General features: G+C 31.1%; 3 protein-coding genes across 4 annotated transcripts; 2 read left to right on the forward strand and 1 right to left on the reverse strand.

Annotated features, from left to right (window-relative positions):
• The first annotated feature begins 3,368 nt into the window (after nt 1-3,368).
• Nucleotides 3,369-6,567, forward strand: LOC108745064 (homeobox protein Mohawk). Its single transcript, XM_018481118.2, has 5 exons — nt 3,369-3,551; nt 3,748-3,914; nt 4,351-4,918; nt 5,066-5,219; nt 5,366-6,567. Exons 2-5 carry the CDS (start codon nt 3,890-3,892, stop codon nt 5,750-5,752), a joined length of 1,134 nt encoding a protein of 377 aa, XP_018336620.1. The 5' UTR covers nt 3,369-3,551; nt 3,748-3,889; the 3' UTR covers nt 5,753-6,567.
• A 1,519-nt stretch (nt 6,568-8,086) lies between these two features.
• Nucleotides 8,087-11,847, reverse strand: LOC108745063 (sodium-dependent phosphate transporter 1-B). The gene is made up of 8 exons (XM_018481117.1): nt 11,744-11,847; nt 10,496-10,780; nt 10,193-10,435; nt 9,696-10,052; nt 9,171-9,639; nt 8,913-9,098; nt 8,694-8,846; nt 8,087-8,555 (listed from the first exon to the last, which is right to left on the reverse strand). The coding sequence occupies exons 2-8, from the start codon at nt 10,689-10,691 to the stop codon at nt 8,465-8,467; spliced, it is 1,695 nt and encodes a 564-aa protein (XP_018336619.1). The 5' UTR covers nt 10,692-10,780; nt 11,744-11,847; the 3' UTR covers nt 8,087-8,464.
• A 32-nt stretch (nt 11,848-11,879) lies between these two features.
• Nucleotides 11,880-18,044, forward strand: LOC108745062. 2 transcript variants are annotated; one of them, XM_018481115.1, is made up of 12 exons: nt 11,880-12,070; nt 12,153-12,316; nt 12,374-12,555; nt 12,818-12,986; nt 13,094-13,279; nt 13,564-13,811; nt 13,939-14,131; nt 14,191-15,637; nt 15,697-15,911; nt 15,965-16,462; nt 16,634-17,671; nt 17,745-18,044. In XM_018481115.1, the coding sequence occupies exons 1-12, from the start codon at nt 12,013-12,015 to the stop codon at nt 17,976-17,978; spliced, it is 4,632 nt and encodes a 1,543-aa protein (XP_018336617.1). In that variant the 5' UTR covers nt 11,880-12,012; the 3' UTR covers nt 17,979-18,044. The 2 variants fall into 2 exon arrangements, with proteins under 2 accessions (XP_018336617.1, XP_018336616.1); XM_018481114.1 differs by having other exon boundaries at nt 15,965-17,671.
• The last annotated feature ends 1,983 nt before the right edge of the window (nt 18,045-20,027 follow it).

The following is a 20,027-nucleotide window of genomic DNA, read 5'->3' on the forward strand; positions in this document are numbered from 1 at the left end:
ACCTACAAGCCGGAGCCTCATAAAAATTGAAATAATACCTGGGAAATTGAAAGTTAAGTAGTATAATTAAATTAATATTAAAAATGAAACGCTGTATCTGTATCTATGATTGTAGGACATGTCGAAATATTATAGATTCAATTTTTGCAATTTTCTAGAAAATAAAATAAGTAACTCAAACGACTTTAATACTTTTTAGAATTCAAACAAAATCATAAAAATTTTGTACTATTTAATTTAACTATAGATACATATAAATAACGCTGTATAAATTAATGTTGTTCGATGGTGATAACTGATAAATAAGCCAAGCACACTAGCTACCACTGTTTAAGCAGTGCCTTTCCTGATAATATTTTTAATTATTCATCATTCCTTGTGTATTGAATTTCGTTCCTGTTGCAAAAATGAAAATAAGTCACGAACAAACATTCGATTTTGTTTATATTTAGTTATGATCAAGGACATACATCTAATAGAATGATTTTATTTGTCGCAGAATATATTCATTAAAAAAAAATTTTAAAGTTCCTTCAACAAGAGCAGACTTCTGATAACTGAATTAAGAATTTTTATTAGAAAACATTTATGTATTTTTAGTTGTGAACGTATATGTAAACAATTCACATTTCATAGAAATATTAGGGTGGTTCCAACCCTAGATCTCATAAATAAGGGGGTGTCGTTTTACTAATACTTTTAATAAAAAAAAATTAAATGATACTGAAAATTAAACAGCTAATAATAATGGTGGTACGCAAAAATAAAAAGTTTATCACGTACCTAGCTACTAACAAATTCTTACTTATAGTATAGGTATTTTTCATTTTTTAATGTTCCTTTAAAAGCAGTAGCCTGGCTGACATAAAAAGAATATTTATATTTATATAATGATGGACATAAACTACAAGCTATAACTACAGCAACTTGATCAAATTTTTCATCAAAAGTTGTAACAGCTTTTTGGTTCACAACAACCTCTCCCCAAGTACATAGGTACCTATTACCAATAAGGTACTTACTACCAATAGGTACCTACTTAAGTATACATTGTATAAGAAGGAAATCAGGAATTAAAAAGATATGGAATAAATATTGTGACAAAGTGGTTATATCTTCTCTTCCAAACATGTATTTAATTGAGCCTTCCATTATTTTTTGAAATAGGTACCTATACGTAGAGGTACCCATCCATCTCATTTAATCATTACTGCTTTTTATGACTAATACGATAATAGGAATAACTTTTTAATCTTGCTTATGTTTTAATTGCTTGAGATAAAATAGCACAGTGGGTGTTTCTAAATTAAAATTCTAAAGATGCTGTAGATGCCCGCATTTTTTTTTTTTAAACATAAGCAAAAATGTAATATTTATTCCATAAGCATGAAATTATTTTATCGAAGCACATTGCGTGTAATTTTATGGTCCACCATTAGGGCTAAAGTAAATAAAATTTTATATCAAAATCAACAGTAAAATCCCAAAATTTCGGTAAACGTTTAGAAATCTAAAACGCGTTTTTTTTTTGAGAAAAAAGAATTACGGAAATGGTAAATTATTAGACATATATAATTTTTAGGTACCTACTGCACTTCGTAAACTTCCACCAAAACATGGTAAATCAGAATTTCGGGTACAAAAATACTATAGGAAATATGGGAATAAAAAATATATACACATATTGTGTAACATAAGTTTCTAACTTGCAAATATGTAGGTGAGATGTTGATTCGAAGTGTTTCACAGCGATGGAATAAAAATTAAGTACAAGGTAGAACAAAGAAGATAGAACGGACTGCTGTTGATAATGATGATGATGATGATGATGGTTTGTTTGACCGCTCTGTGTTGCGATGTTTCTCTTCTACAACAGTTCAAGGGCAGTCAAGAAACCAAGATCGTGATTCACGGTTTCAAAAATCAAATTCGTTCTGCCGTCCACATTTACCATCAACTTACAACTAACTGGATCCAATAAAGCGGGAGATATGTTTTAGATCTCTTGCATGTATTTAACATCAATAAATCGTTTACTATAAACAACCGTTGACAAAAAGTTAAGTTAAATTTTGCAGGGACATTGACCATTGACGTGTGTTAACAATTTTAATTGATAGATTTAATAAGCTACAAAAACTGTACGGACAAACATTTAACTTAAATTTATTAATGTTTTCGTAATTTAAAATTAAACATTTGAAATAGCTAGGTAAGTTGTAGGTATAAAGTATAATCCCTTTTATATATATCAGTTGCTTCAATAAATCAAAAATATAATCAAATACATTGTTAGAATTTTACACTCCTTTTGATTGATAGTTTAAAATTATGATTTAATGTTTCTATCTCCTTTAGAAAATATCCGCAATTGTAACGGTTATTTAAAGTATAATAGCTTACCTATACGTTTGTATAAGGTTACTGTTCAATGTGAAATTAAGTTCTAACACCAGGTCAATGGCGGGAAAGTTTTATATGGCTTATCTTGACAACAGTTTTATTTCTGCAAAAGTGTAACGGTGTATTTCGGAGAAAGGTCTTACGCTTTTGATGAGTGTGGATCTAGTCATGAAATGAAAGAACATGCACCAAACCCTCACCCACTTAAAGCAAAAACACAAAATGTGACCGGAGAAAAACCCGCGTTAATACATCGCAATATTAATTTAAACGATATCGATAAACTACAACATCAACAACCACTAACTGCACGTACTAATTTCAGAATAACTTCCCGATTTTCAACATCCCATCTTAGTAAACGAACAATTTTTTTAAAGTTCGCCACCTACTACTGGTGGAGGGGATATCATTCTCCGGTCACTTGACCAATAAAAAAGGATCTTTGCTTTAAGTGGGGGTAAGATTGCTAATAACGCTATTTTTCTCCAACGTTGCCAAAATAGTAAACTAAATTGTATTAAAAAACGAATAATAATTTCAATTAATATTATCAATTATAACCTAATCTATAATAATAACGGTATAATTTTCGAGCGATGCACAAATTTCACGCGAATATAGATGAGAATTTTATCAAATACACTTTAATTAACTTAATTAATTAGATAATTTTGTAACAAATATTTAATATTTCTATATTTATAAATGAAATTTAACATACATCAGGAAATAATTTCTTTATAATCTTATACATGATACTTTTGGGGACTGAAATAAATTAAATATGAGTACGTTTGTTATCTTACCGAAAGCGTTTATATCGTTAAATTAAATTCTTTTATTTTTTTTTAAAGAAAACAAGTTACCTAGTCAGATAGTTGTCGTTTTAGTAACGGAATAAACAATTTTTAATAAATACAATTTGAAATCCCTAATTACTTTTTGATGGAAAAAATACGCAAGCGCAAGCGCTAGTTTCTCCTTTATCAAGTGCTGTCAAATGTCAGAGGTCGGATTGTCACAATTTCCTGTCATATCAAGATATTAAGCTATATTTTTGGCATATAAAGTTGTTTTGGAAACATCAAGGTACAAAATAAACCCCTACGTTCACGAAAAACCCTTCAGCAACAGTATGTATCAAAGTAAGTAGTATGCAATGCGAAGGCGTTACTAGCGAAAAAGAATGGCTGCTAGTCTAGATATTTTAGCTCGAATGTAACTTATAACCTATCATAAGCTAGAAAATTACTCAATTTCGTTGTTTATTTAAGGAATATTTATCATTAATGTAATATTATTGGAGTTTATAGAGCAGTAGAAGCTATTTTTTTGTTTTAGGTACCTATTTTATATATACGCTTTAAGGATTTGTTTGTGTATTTACATTTTTCGACGCCTGTAGAAATATGTACGAGTTATACTTTCAACTGTGATATAATCTTCAGTTTTTATTAGTAATTACTTTAAAAAACGTACTATTATGGCTGGTGTGCATCAAGAAATAGGTGAGTTTTTCGTTTTTTTTTTTTATAGAAAACCTGTGATTGTTTTATTCATTTGTTACATTTTTTCCTGTGAATAATATCTAAGGTGCTTTTGAAACCTCTTACTACTATGTATTTTTTGATGTTATGAAATTTACGCCTATTTATTTATTAGATTTTTGAAAAATATTGCCTCTAGTTTGTTGTGACCTTATTTAATATCTATGTACACTATATGCAAAATAGACAGTAATTTTTATAATAAAAGTACCTAGTAACTATTCTGTTATGTATAATATAATTGTTATTTGTGTGTTTATTTCGATTTTTGAAATTCAGTGAAAAAGATCCACTTTTAAGAAGTTTTATTTAAAAATTTAAACGTGTATGAGAATAAGCATAATTATTCATTTTAATTGTGTTATTGTAAGTACTAATGATAGTATATTTTTTGAAGTGGATGCTGGTGAATACCAAACTGATAGTAGTGCTGAAGAGAACGAATATGCATCTGAGCATGAAATAGAAAATGATAGTTTGGTTCAGTACATCGATGTCCCCTACACAAACCCTGTGGAAAGCACCAGAAGAAGAGGTCGTGGTCATTTACCAAAAGACTCTGTGAAAATTTTAAAGAATTGGTTATATGAACATAGGTTCAATGCATACCCTAGTGAAACTGAGAAGATTATTCTTTCACAAGAGACAAATCTCACAGTGTTACAAGTCAGTAATTGGTTCATAAATGCGAGGCGAAGATATTTACCAGAGATGATGCGTAGAGAAGGGTATGATCCTGATTTGTTTACCAATAGTAGAAGAGGCAAGAAACAAAGAGCTACCAGGATTTCTCATAGAGACAGAAAGCACATTCGATTGGAGCATTCTTATAACCATGGACAAATGGTTGATTCTGAAGATGAAAATTATGAAAGTACCAGTCCAAAGGAGGAGAAATTTAATCCATGGCGAACTGATATTCACTATGGATTAACAATAGATGCTGCTCATCCAGCAAACAGAAGGTTAGTCTTTTATTAGGAATTGTTAGATACTCATTAATTAAATAAAAAAAAACCTGTCTTTAACAGAAATCAACTAAAGAAATTGTCTTGGTTTTTTTTTTTTAAATTCGGTATCAAATTGTGATAAAACTAATAAATATTTTTCAGATCGGATAACACGTTGGAAGAACAATCAGAAGATATAAGCAACAGTAATTCTTCCATTAGCAACATGCCACCTAGTTTTATAGTTGTCAAGAGTGCGTCAGGAAAAAACGTGGTTTTAAAAGTAGTCCCCCACATGATTACAGACAACATTGAGGTATGATGTACTTACAGGTTTTATTTGGCTTCTTAAATGTTATTTTTAATACAACTTTGGAGTAGTTTGAATTTATTTAAAGTACTAATTAGTTATTATGTCTAACTATGAAAAAATTGAAAATTCCTACATATGTACCCTTTCAGGGTATAGAGAAGACACTGTTGGCGAAAAACAAATCCATCTTTGTTGAAGACGCGACCCATAGCGGCGCAATAAAATTTGAAGGGATAAACGATAATGTTTTGGAGGAGTCGTTAGTGGAAAAAGAAATACGAATAATTAAATCGGACGACAACGATAACACTAACGAAATATCTGACGAGACATTTTTAAGTGAAAATTTGTTTGATAACGGCATCGTAGCGAGATCGTTCGAGGAAGACGAGGGTTTTGTTAACGAGATAACGATAGAGGACTGTGGCACAGTGGAAGTTGCCGAGACCACGGTGGTCGATTGCGTAAAACACGAAGAACTTCTGGATGGCGATGTCGCGAACTGCATTGAGATCAAAGACGAAAATAGTAACTAACGTTACTCAAACGAATAGGTCAGTCAAATCAGTTGCTTTTTCAAAAATGATAAATTGCAAATTCACTCCGAGGGCCTTATGCAAATTAATAAAAAAAAATTACCTCTATTATCGCCTTTCTTAATTTTAAACTTAGGTAATCAATTTATTCCTGTGAATAAAAACATTTTAATATTTGTATTAAATCTTCCATTTTTATTAACTTATTAAATGGGATTAGATAATTATGTATCTTGTACTTTTTTAATACAATTTTAACACCATAAATTAGCAAGAGTTATTTATAACAAAACTTGAAAAAAATTAAAAATGAATCATAAATGATTCTTGTGGGATAAAAAATTAAACCTATTGTAAAAAATAAAGTTACCTTTGTATTATAAGTTTTTATTCCCATCATTAACTTTTTATTAATTTGCATAAATAACACGTTGTATGCAAATTAACTTGATTTTTTTAATAAATCACTTTTTTGATTTCTATCAGTCTAATTTGATTGACCTAGTTTAACGTTGTAAATATTATTAAAAAAACTATGGACTGTTTGAGCGTTTCTTAAAGTTTACGTCTCCTTGTCGTTTTATATTTATTATAATAAATTATGATAGTGTGCTAGCTTATCGGCGCACCGGTCCCTCCTATACATAATATTCTGTGCATTAGTTATAATGTATGTATATACGTTGTAGAACAATTGTATTTGTACATTTATGGGAATAATAATGAAGTTATTTTTTTTAGTAAGTTTATTTAGATTTTTGTGCACAAACACACGATTGTTTCCCACCAATCTGCTAGTAAATTTTCTGCCAATATTATGTACTATTTATTTGCATTAACCTACATCATTTTTCACAATGTGTCTTAAAAAATAGCCGCTGAAAACATTAAAGTGTACCGAAATATTTTGTATAATTGAGTTTTGATTATATACTTTTTTTTTAAATATGTTATATTAAAATTTTCTAAGAACGTTGTTCTTGCATTAATTGGTTTGTGTTCCTGCTAGGTATTTGAGATGCGTCGTCGATTCATTTATTAGACAAGTTGAAATACCCTACTATTGGTAAGACTTACCTAACGCTTGAAACACTTTAGTAGCAGCAAATACTCACTAGATGGCAATATACTGTTTGGATTGAGATATTAAAATTTTCTATTGCATTTATAAATTGTGGAAATTCATATGGAGGGGGTATGATAGAATACATTATGAGGTGTGGAAAACTATATAAACCTTTGCTAGGAGCAAAAACAGGAGAAAATAGGGGAAAGACTAGATAAGATTAATGCTGGCAAATGGTTAAGGTTGAGGGATATTCTACTTTTCGGGAAATACTTAGGTTGATTCACGTTTGAAAAAAATGAAGGTGCTTGTCCATGTAAAGTCTAAGCATACGATCTGCGTTACCTACGTAAATTAAAGAATACATTTAAATTAAAACGTTCGAAAACAGTGGCAAAAAATACAAAGGACAACTTGAAATGCTAGTGGAATATCATGTACATCAATAAAATTTATTGACTTTACAAACAACAATCATATGTAGCTATCACAGGTACTCACAAGAGAAACAGTTTGAGCGTAAATATTAACAAAATATTGATCATACAATTGTTACTACTTAGTGGCTGTTGGAACAGAAGAGATATATAAAAATATACCTTGATAGGGTATATATATCATTAAAATGATAGAAAACGTACAAAACTGATCTTAATTTCTACAATATTCGGTATAACATTAGTACGAAGGGAACTAAATGTATATTATTAATTGAAAGTGGGAAATTTTCCTACACACCTAGATGACATTTACGAATGTTAGAAACCTTTTGCAGAAGAGAAGAAAAACAAAATTTCTTTGCTTTACTGATAAGCACGAAAATTATAATATAATGTAGTCTATTACAGAGCCTCTTGTGCAAAAGGGAAAGTTTAAAGTTAAGAATTATTTAATTCTATCAGCTGTATTACATTTTATTGCCACTTCTATTATACATTACCTACGTGATGGCAATCGTGAAAACAATAAATGAATTTTAAGTCTGTGTAACAGTGGAAGGATGACCAAGGAAATTCATTTATACATTATTTATGTTAGTATATTATACACGGTTTTTTGTTTTCAAAATTAACGATAAGTAAAATTTCTTTTATTATGATTAGGCACATAAATCTTTTTATTTTTTGCTAAGTTTCAACTGTATAAACAAAATTTTCTATTTAAAAATAAATTATTGTATAATTTTGTCTTAAAGACAAATTTATTTCATAACATAATATACAAATAAATAATCAATTGAAATAAAATAAGTAGAAAAAGAAACAAAATAAATAAAACCTTTTCTTTTCCACCTAAACGCAAAAATAATTATTAAGGCAAGATAAGTACACAATGTGTTTGAAGGTGAAGGTCTTATAATACAAAGAGTATTTAATTATTTATTTAAGTACATAAAACCAATTTTAAATCTGCGTTGCATCATAAAAATAGCTTCTTAAATATTGCGGTCCAATTTTGTGAAATGCTCCTTCTACTATAAGCTCACATTGACAGTAGTAGCAGTGTATTTGAAATTACAAAAAATCGACGGTTTTTTGATAATGGAAATTTTAACCACGTTGCAGTATTTTTACGTGTATTATATCTTTGGCAGTAAATACTTAATGGTGTAATACTGATTTTCAACTAATGCTAATTATAAACTTTTATAAAACTATACAACTAAATATAAACATACAACCAGCTGAAAGTAATGCAGCAACTGGTACTGTCACTAACCAGGCGTATATTATATTTCTGTAAAGCAAAAAAACATTTTACACACCTATATTCTTTACAAGGAATAAACTAATGACAAAAATCCTATTAACAAACGAAACGGCAAGAACAATTAACATAAAACTGTCTATGTGACAAAAGTATTAGGAATGTTACCTGAACAATTTCCAATCGACTCCTTTTCTAGATGTATTAAAGTATCCAACAAAAACAACACTGCCCACTTTACAGTGGGTTGTAGAGATGGGTAATCCTATTTTACTTGCCAATAATACCGTAAATGCCGCCCCTACTTCAATGGTGAAACCCCTTCGGTAGAAATACATAAATTAGCAATTATATTGTGAGGGACTGAAAAAGAAGTCATTCACTCACGTTGAAGCCGTAATTTTGGTTAAATCTTCGCCTATAGTTTGGATTACCCGCCTTCCCCAAACCCACAAACCGATCGAGATTCCGGCCCCTCCAAATAACAATATAAATAAAGGTGTTTCAGACTTTTGCTGTACTGACCCTTCAGTAAAAATTAACCAAAGTGCAATTAATGGTCCGATGGCGTTACTAAAAGTGATAAGAAGCATACAAAATGTTCTTGTTCAAACAGTATTGTGATTCAAATTAGCTATTACTGACCTCACATCATTTCCCCCGTGCGCGAAACTTCCAAACGAAGCAGTTAATATTTGCAAAAAACTAAATAATCTAGACACATTTTCGTTTTCCAATTCTTCCATGTCACTTTCCTGTACTGTAAAAGAACATTCATCTTTGCTTTTGTCAGATCTCGCAAAACTTTTATTTTTAATTAAAGGAACGGCACTAGAATTAGGAGAGAGTGCTGGATTAACCTCCCCCGAAAGAGTTATCGTACTTTTACTGGGCATTAATTCAACAACAGCATCTTTCGACTTGAGTTCATTTGCAGCCGTATATCCATTTTTACCTTCATCGGGGGGTGAAGGGAAGGTGTATTTGGTTGCGGACTTATTACTACTACTATCTATTTGTAACATTTCCGTATTTTCGGCAATCACAGTCAGTTGGCGATCATGAATCTGCGAATTACGTTTCGAAGCCCGTGGACTACCCTCAGGAGAAGTATCTATAAAATTTGCATTGGTTTTCTTTGTATAATAACTTTTCCATATTTAAATGTACCTGATGATTCTCCGATGTTAAAGTCAATTCCTGTGGGATGTTTACAAGCGCTCAATTTGAGACGCTTTCTTTGCCAGGGCACAACAACCACTTGTATAATAATCATAGTAACAATGCCCAAGACAATACTTATCACAGCAGCTAACCACAATGGAATTCCATCCATGTGTAATAATTTAGGACCATCATGTACAATAGAAAACACGTTTAAAAATACCGTAAAACCGTAGAACAATGGCAAACCTATCAAGCCAGCTTTAAACGGATCTGGCCGTCTCAAAATTCCGTATCTTATAATTAATAATAGTATCACGGAGGTCAAACCACTTAGCATGGGCGAGATGAACCAAGAAATCACTGAAAGTGTTTTAATAGTCTTATCCTTGTTTCGAGTTTAAACTCAAAAAAATATACACATCAAAATAGATGTTTTATTGACTGAGTTTTTTAGTCGAAAATATTTCTATTTTTATATTTAGCTGCTCCTTCAGTCTTACCTATCATTCCAAGGGTATACCAATGTAAACCCGAAAAGCCACGGGCCACTAAACTAAAACCAACAGTAGCCCCAACAATACTATGGGTGCCTGATATAGGCATTTTTAAGAACGTTGCAACAATCAGCCAAACAGCACTTCCAGTTAAAGTGCTTAAACATCCTAACATAAGCTCAGTTTCAGAGTCTTCATAAACATGAACGTCTAAAATTCCTTTTCGCATAGTATCAGATACTTTGTAACCTGAAATACACATGACTGACGGTATTTTCCATATCATAAATACAATGCCATATCAATTACCGATAAGCACAGACCCAGCAATTTCGAAAACAGTTGCCATACAGCAAGCCTGAAATAGGGTGAGGACTTTGGATCCAACACTGGTTCCAAACGAATTTGCGACATCGTTTGCTCCTATTCCGAATGCGAGAACAAAGGAAATAATGAAACCTAAGACTATAAGCCAAATAAGATTGGAAGAATACGCTTCCAGCATAGCAAAAATCAAATTTCAAGACGATGTGAAAGGAAATAAAGTGCTTGGAAGTTGTTAGAGATGGTGGAACAACATCTTCGGCAGAATAACTGAAACGGATAAAAATACTTAACTACCTATTCTTCTATAAGTCCCAAATAAGTTTTTTACAAGTTTTACACAAATAGGATGTTGGTGAAATTGTGTAGATATTTTTAGTCATGATGCATCTCTTAACGATTTTATGAAGTCGATATTATGGTGACAAGTAGCTAATACTCTCGTGAAATAATAAAAATAGAATGACTTATTGAGAGCAAAATTTAAGTCTGAAACCCCAGATTCTGCGTCATTTTATTAAAAGAAAACTAAAAATTGAAGTATTGTTATGTTCTTGTAGACTATATATCTCAGTTGATAAACCTCTGTGATAAAGAGAATTTTTTTAACAATTTATTGTTTACTGTTAAACAGCATAAATGCAGATAGAATTATATTTCAGGAATATACGCAATGAGAAGAAAGTGTAATAATGATCATCACACTAATTAGCAAAAGTTTTCAAAAATCAAAAGCAATAAATAGATTCACCTCTCTCTATTTAATAATTTCGAATTTCATTTTTCCATAAGAAAGTGTTTTTCTGTTAACAATTGTTTGCTAAATTACATACGACGATAATTATGAAGTTGATGTGCATAAACTAATACACAAAATGTTTTTAGCGGGAAATAATAATGCGTTAAATTAACCGACAGACTAGGCACTTTACATTTATCGATTGAACTTGAAACGAAAATAAGAAGAAAACATTTTGAACAGATCAATTACAGTAAATCGATCGTAATTTCTAACGTTGTTTAAAAAATGCTCAAGTTCTTTCATATTTAGTTATAAAAACTGAAAAACAATCATTTCAGAGTGCAGATTAAAAATATACACGTGCTTTAAAAATCAACACTCGAAGCTTTAAAGAACAAAGATATGATGCAATTTTTACTTAAAAAATAATTTTGTCTGTTTAGTTGCAATTTGAAGATGATTTAAAAGAAAGTCATATTGAAATAACATACCTTAGTGACTTACAAAACACTGGTTACATTGCACGATCTCATCTGGGATACGTACCGCCATTGCATCTTTTTACAGTCGGTAAACAAAATAGGCAGTTGTCAGTGTCAGACTTTCTTGTCATTGTGATGTTTATGTACAGGTTAAGTAACAGATCACAGAACACCACAGAAAATATTCTGACAAGTTCAGACAAGTTTAGAGAAGTTCTAACAAAATGCAATACAGATTCTAATAATTTGTGAAGTTATTCGTTAATTTTTGCTTAATTATGGCTTACGTTAATGTAAAAGACTGGTCAACAGAACAAGTAACTGACTGGCTAAAAGGTAAGGATTCTTAGAAATTCTTCGATTTGGTTTTCCATTGCCCACATTAGATTTTTTGCAACAGTTATGATTTAATTTATAGGTCTAGATAGTTCAGTTGCTCCCTATATTAAATCATTTTTAAACAACGAAGTTAAGGGACACCAGTTACTAAGTTTAAGGTCTGATGATTTAGAGCATTTAGGTGTACTGACTTTGGGGCATCAAGAAATAATTTTAGAAGCCGTTGAGCATCTCAGAAATTTTGTAAGTACATTTTTAGAAAGATCTAAAGCATAATAATCTAATAACTGGTTTTTCTAGCATTATGAACTGGATAGAGAAAATTTACAAATGCTTGCATTAAAACTATCTTGTGCAGCAAATTCCTTAAGTAAATCTTTGCCTATTACTGATGATGATTGTAAAATGGTGCCAACTCAAATAATGTCGGATGTTCATACTGTTATTCAAGCTGCAAAGCCTTTAGTTTGTTGGCTTGATCGGTAAGTTACCATTATTTCATCCTCATATAAAAATAACTGAACATTAATCTGTTTATCAATAAATTATGTTTGTTAATAAACAATTCCAAATGTATTTGCGATGATATTTGAATACCTCTGAACGAATGTGTACGATTGTTTATATTTAATTGCAGATAATATCTTAGTATATTATTTGCTATTAATTATCTTGAGCAAAATTTATTTGTTGGATTTATTTGAAACATGAGCAGTATTTTTGTAATTTAATATTTTCCTATAGTTCTCCATTTTATGGTGATAAAACCTACATGGATATAAAAAGTCAATTGTTACAATTAGCTTTTGAAATGGCAACAAGTGCACATAGAGATATATTTTCAGAAAAGCCTTTGAAAACAATTCGTAACATTTCAGAGTCTTTAGCTCAATTGGCTGACAATATTATACAGGTATATATAAATTTTCTCTTTGTCATCATCTCATATTAAAGATCATAGAAGTAATATAAATTGTACACTTATTTTATACTCCTAAAGTTAATGTATTTCACTTTAAGGATATTTGTGATCCAATGATATTACAGACAGCGTTTCTTGCATTAGCTACTTTGAAAAAGAAAGAACAAGAATTGGGTTTCTTTTTAGTGTCCAGTTGCAATGCTGCACACCAAATTGCAGAAATAAAATATGGCTCACCTGCTCATGTTAGTACTAAGATAGAGGAAGGTGATGAAATTGTTCAGGTATTTTAGTTTTTTATAAAGCACAATGGGTATGTGCAGTTTATTAATATGTATATATATTCATATGGCGCGTATCTTAAATTCATCACCCTGTATATGCTTTCACTTTGAAATTGTTCTTTTATTAAAGAACTTTAGGGAGGAAGTGGCTATCAAGTGATAAAAATTTTTGAACACTTGTTGTTTGACTTGCACAAGCACATTTATATATGTCAGTTGATAAGGACTGTTTGAAATTCATTATGTAAAGAAAGCTACTTGTTTTTCAAAAAAGATTTTTTTAGGTGAATTACCAGACTGTGGTCGGTTGGCAACGCAAAAAAGTGCTTTTAGTTCTTCAAGAGTCACCACCTGAAATAGTGTTGACATTAAAGAAAAGGCCGCGACATACTAAAGTTTACGGTCAAATTTATATGAAACCCTACAGATTGCCTAGCAAGAAAAGGGCTATACCGTATTCTCGGTGGAACGATAATTTGCCATCACCCCAACTTTTAGCGATACATGATTTGCCACCAATACCAATGCCAAGGTAATATTAATAAAAACGACTCAATGTTTACCATGTATATTAAGTTGAAGATTCAATGAAAAACTTAATTATAACGAAACAGTGTGACATTTGCACGAATTGTCAATACTTTTTGTAATTATTATAGACCACCGCCGACAACAGAAAATACTGAATTAGAATTGGAATCAAGTAGTAGCAGTGACAGTGAACCTCTAGATAGTCCCTTGGTTGGAACCGGGAGGGTGTATCCGCTAAAGCCACGTCCTGTTTTACAACGTCGACACACGATAACGGGTGCAAGTCCTATCAGTAAACGACCCTATCAAGCTTTTGAACAAGTAATATACGGTTTGAAATAATAAATAATATAACATCCCTTCATTTTAATTATTTACAGTATTGGCAATTATGGAAAAACCAAGCAAGCTCTTATAATATTGATAGCAATAAATTGGATGAAGAAACGGCTTTCCTGCGAGATAAAAGTGCTTCCTGCAGTTATGGTTTAGAATTAGGTGCTCGACCTTCTACTGTACTTGGTATTTCCCAAAATAAAGATTTAAAGGGTAATTTAAACAATTTCCGAAAATGCTTACAAGAAAAACCGTTTTCATCAAAACGAGTGAATTTCGAAGATAATATGAAAATAATTTATGATGAAACAGATACAAAGAGAAATCAGTTAGGACATGCTAGTCTAGGTACAATGCCAAATAGCGTAAGCGTTACGAGCTTAAGCAGTTTAAGTGAATCACTTGATTTTATCGATGAAAGTGACGATATTACAGACAGAAGCAAAATGAAAAATGAATGGCAAAAGGAGATAGTTGAAGAAATAATCGATAGTATTGGAGAGAGACAAAAAACTATGGATAAAATATATCAGGAAGTTTCAAAACCAAAACAGGACGATTCTTTGGCCGAAGTGCATGTTCATAGTATAATAAAAAAATTCGACCAGAAGTTTTTGCCATCAGAGCCGCCACAGCCTCCTGCAAAACCAAAGATAATGCCACGTAGTCTTCTTGAAAAACCACCTGACGTTCAAAAGAAAGATTGGGTTAAAAAGCCGGCTGTTCCACCTAGAAATATTTCAAATAAAGTGAGAGGTACGCTTAATAAAAGTCATAGTACACCTGCTTATGATTTAACAGAAGAAAGTCCGCAAACGACTAAGTCTGTTGTTGAGCCGAAATTGCCAGATATAACAGAAAAAAATGAAGACAAGCCAGGAAAGCGGGAAAGTTTTTACGACGTTTCCGGTCTTTCAAATACAAATATTAAATATGAATTAGGTATACCTCTAATAGAGCCGAAAAATATTGAAATTACTCCAGGAAAATTAGACGAATCGTCAGCTGAGACTTCGCCAGAAGTAAAACATGAAATTAAGAAAGACGTGCCTCCGAAACCTCCTCCAAGATCTTCAGCTACTACTCTTACTTATAAGCCTCGGTACCCTGATCCGATTGCCCCTAAACCGAGAAAATTGAGCGACAACGCTGATGATAAGAACTGCACATTAGATAAAATGAATAAGGATTATGAAATGCACGGTGCACTTAAGTCTAATCATCAAAATTATTTAAACAGCCAACAATTTTTTCATACACAAGAAATACCTAAAATAGAAATAGATCCACCCCAAAAGACATCACTTACGTCTGAAGTTTCAGTGCCCTTTTCAAAAATTACGGAAACCTCTCCAGTAATTAAAATCGACACGCACAAAACTGATACACACAAGTCACATGATACTAAGGTATCACCAACGAATTCAGTCGTTCGCGCATTTTATTCATCCAAACATAAAGCGAACAAAAAGAAGAATTCTTTAGTAGCCAGTGAGTCTTCAGTTTGTCCAGTACTGTGGAATTTGTTCAATATAATTATTTTATTTTAGAAAGAAGAAAGGTTTCTGTTAAAGATGTCAGTCCTGGTGAATTATCCGGATATCTTTGTCAGAGGTTGCGATCGAAACACAGTCAGAATGTACACTGGGAAAAAAGATGGTTTGTACTAAGCTGTGATAATCTCTACGGTTTTAAAAATAAAGATTCTACAAAAGCAGATTGCTTAATTTTTCTTTCTGATTATACCGTATCCGTTGCTACAGAGGTATGTCACTGGTTGTTTTTGTTATTTATTTTTTAAAAGAATTTTGTATTTAGGTTAAATCCCGGGCCAACGCTTTTAAAGTGTACCATACTGGCACTGTATTTTATTTCTCAGCAGAAAATTCAGAAATGCTCACGATGTGGATGGACGAATTATCTACAGCAACACTACATAATGATCCATGTAAAGATACAGTTCTTGGATTGTACTCAGAAACTGACGATTCAGACTCCGAACAGAAAAATACTGAATTTACTATTTCCAAACCAACTGAATCATTCAAGAAATTTGGGTCACTAAAGAAACTTACTCCCACGAAAACATTTTCAACGTCACAATGTGGTAGCTCCAGTTTAGATAGAAAATGGTTTTTTAATAAATCCAACTCCTCAAATAGAACTCCTCAACCTGTGCCCACTGAACAATTTAGATCGTTTCGTAAGATGTCGTCCACAAGTACGACTGAAAGCGTGTCAACGGGAAATTTTACATCACATGTACCGAATTTTTCTCCAAAATATCAGAATGAGAACGCAGTACAAAGTCAAAACGTAAGTGCTCCAAATCTTATAACGGATACTTTTAAAAGAGGTGATTCTGAAAGAAAGAAACCCGTTATAAAAACAAAGCTCACTAACTATGTTCACGCTAGTAATCCGAATCTCTTCGATATGAGGGATCTTCACATGCTTAATTTTCATAAAATAAATCCTTTTCAACAGAACAATGACAGTTTGGCTGGGTTTGTTACACTAGAAGAATTAATGAATCGACAAAGAGAAGATCAAAAATTAAATCCTACTTTCCACGAGAACATTAATGCAAATCTTATACAACCGGACGTTGTTTATGGAGAAATTTCAATAAGACCAAAGGAAGATTATCATACTGTAGAGAAAAAGAAGGAAGAAGAAAGTGTTGGTATTTTACATGATTCATCAAAAAAAAAGATATCAAGAACAACTTCTGAATCAAGTGACACTGAAGTTCCTAAAGAGAACTTAAAGTGTATTGTGGAATCTCCTAATCAAGCTAATGAAACTACTTCATTCTGCTTTGGTAAACGAGGGTCATTAAAAAAGAGAAAAAGCAAAAAAGAGGCGCATTATTCCGAGGTATACGGAGGTGACGATAGTTTTAAAAGTTCTTGGCCGTCACGAAGTAAAGATTCAAATAAATTTTTATGTGCTGATTCCAGAATGATTCAGTCTGAATTTTCATTTGCCAATAGGAAGCTTTTGAAGAACAAAGAATACTCGGCTTCAGCGACCAATTTAGATCAGTCAAGTATGGAAGCGTTGAATGAATTAGAGAATGCAGGTGTAAAGCTCCCGAAAAGTGAATCTGGAAAGAAATTCAAAAAGGTTGTAAAGCAGCACAGTTTCAATTCTGATAGAAAAGCAGTTACAAAACCTTTTGCAAGTGGTGATTGTCGTGAAAAATTTTGGATCGATTCGTTAAGAAAAACTGATAAAGTTTGTGACAAAAATAGCTCAAAAGTGAAGTTGAAGTCGGCAGTACAGTATACGCCAATGTCTTTACCACTTGCCAGTGATCAAAGAGGAAAATTAAATGCAAAATTTGCTTTTGAATTAAACCTGAATGAAAAAGGTACAAAGGTTGGAAAGAGTAAAGGGTTTTTTTCTAAACAGGCTGATGGAAAGAAAGAAAAGACATTTTTGGGCTCTCCCAAATTGCATAGGGCCGTATTTGGAAAGAATAAGGCAATTGATCATTCACACTCATTTGATTCAGCAGAAGTAAGAATTACACTTTAATCGCTTGAATATTAAACTATTTTCTACCTAATTGATACATGAAAAATTTTTTTAGTTACATTCGACTACATTTTTGGATAACTATGTAATGAAGGAAACTGTAGAAGAGGTTTCTGCTCTTTCATCTCCATCTCACATTTTCCCGTCTGCAGATTATCCTGGTTTAGAATATCCTCCTACTTTTGAGCCAGAAACGTATTCATTAGCCGACCCCAATTCAAATATATCATTGTTGCGAAAACAAGAGAGACTCAAGAAAGAAAAAGATAATGGAACTGCTAATGGTTAATTCCTTCAATAGAATATAGGATTTTTATTTGTAATTATCGACAACAGAAATAGTCAAATACTTAAGTATTAAACAGTCTTATTATAAAGAAAATTTGGGTATGTATGTATACCAAGTTCTAAATACTCTTTTTTTATAAAGAGAATATGAGTATGCATGTGTTTTACTGATACTAATTAATTTCAAAATAATAAATACTAGTGTACAGTGGAATAAAATCAGTATTTTTGCGTTTACTTATCTAAACGTAAAGATTCAGAAAATATGGAAGTGAAGATAAAATAGTAAAACATTGACTTAATCAATCATATTACTAATATTGTATAAAATAATTTACTATAATATCAATTATTACTCTATAATAACAGAGGACTTCCAAGATATACCTGAATGTTAGTTTTTAAATGAAAACTAAATAGGGTTGTGATATTACTTATTATAGTTTAACTTGTTATACAATCTGTCTATGATAATTAAATATGTATAAATAGTACCTTTAAAAACCCGCAGTAAGTGCTTAATAAATTATATGTATAAAACGTACGTAAATAAAGCTATTGCTTTCAGTAATAAATTATTCAATTAAAATTTGAGGAATTATTAGATTATTACAGTCTTTTCATTGTATACTTTATTAGATAAAAAGTAGTGTATAATCTTGCTGGAATAAATACTATGTATTTTATATTTATAATAATTTGTTATTTTAGAGTTTTGTCGTACAAATGTTTAAATTACCTAATTATACAAAACAGGTATCAACTGTTTGAAGAAAGTTATGTAAAGCATTTTATGTATTAGAAACGTTATTTAAGTCTGTTTTTACAAGTATTCAACATTGTATTTATGGTTATTTAAAATAAATAGTTTTCCTAGCAGTCTTAAATTATTGTTACTTGGCAGATTAGCACAACTAAAATGTATAAGATATTCCACAATAATAATAATAATTAATTAATGATTATATTTAATATGATATAAAAATACTTTTCATCGATTTCCAGTGAACCAACAAAATACAATATGAATGTGATATAGAAAATTGCGTGTCTTGAGGAGCGATTAAATGATTCATAAGTATTATAACTGTTATTAGTATTTATTCTTTATTAACACGTTTCGATAATGTAACTTGCCATTATTTTTATTTTTTAATGTTATATATTTTTTAAATTAAGTGCATTATTATATTTGATAATAATAATTATACCATTCAATATAATAAAAAGTTATAAGATGTTAATGTTTCATTTTTTGGCTAAATTTTAAATTGATTTAAATTGTATCGTGTTTAATACCATTAAAAGACAAAGCTGCTATGCTAGAAAAGAATTTTGTAAGTAAATTCAAGTACAGACAGGGTATCGCCATCTAGTGTGTACTTGCTGCTAATGAAATATTTCATGTATTAGGCCCTGATAGGCACACAAACCATATTAATTTAGCAAAAACATTTATTATGTTTTTGGTCAGAAATTTGAGATCTAATAAGGTCTTAAAATTATCTCACAACCATCCCTATATGAGTTGAACACCAGAAACAGTTATTCATTGCAGGGATTAAAATTAATTGTGGTATCCTACCTTACTCAGAAGGTGTGGAAGGTTTTCTAATAAAACAGGAACGGATGTACAATACAGAATTCGCAAGAACTTCTTTAAACATCACAGCATTACACAAAAACATTTACAATTACTTAAAGACACATCACCAAATACTATATCATTTCATGTACAATAACACGATAAAATGGCGGTCAAGTTGTAATAAAACTGTATCCATTTTTTTATACGGTTGAAAGGAATCATAAGTCGTATATACACCCGAAAACCAAAATTAAAAGTGTAAACCGCACATGTTTCATATAATATGCATAGTTAAATCTGCTAATAGCAAACCGAACCTTTAAAATATGAAGCCTATCAGCCACCATCAACAATAGTGCGGTCGTTAAACTAATTTAGTTCATTGTTGCAATAGTAAGTTACCAACTTGTCTAAATGAGCATGCGCAATGATTAAAAATATAATGGTATTTTATTGGTCATG

Source organism: Agrilus planipennis, unplaced genomic scaffold, assembly GCF_000699045.2.
Source record: "Agrilus planipennis isolate EAB-ADULT unplaced genomic scaffold, Apla_2.0 scaffold39, whole genome shotgun sequence".
In the NCBI taxonomy this organism is placed as follows: domain Eukaryota; kingdom Metazoa; phylum Arthropoda; class Insecta; order Coleoptera; family Buprestidae; genus Agrilus; species Agrilus planipennis.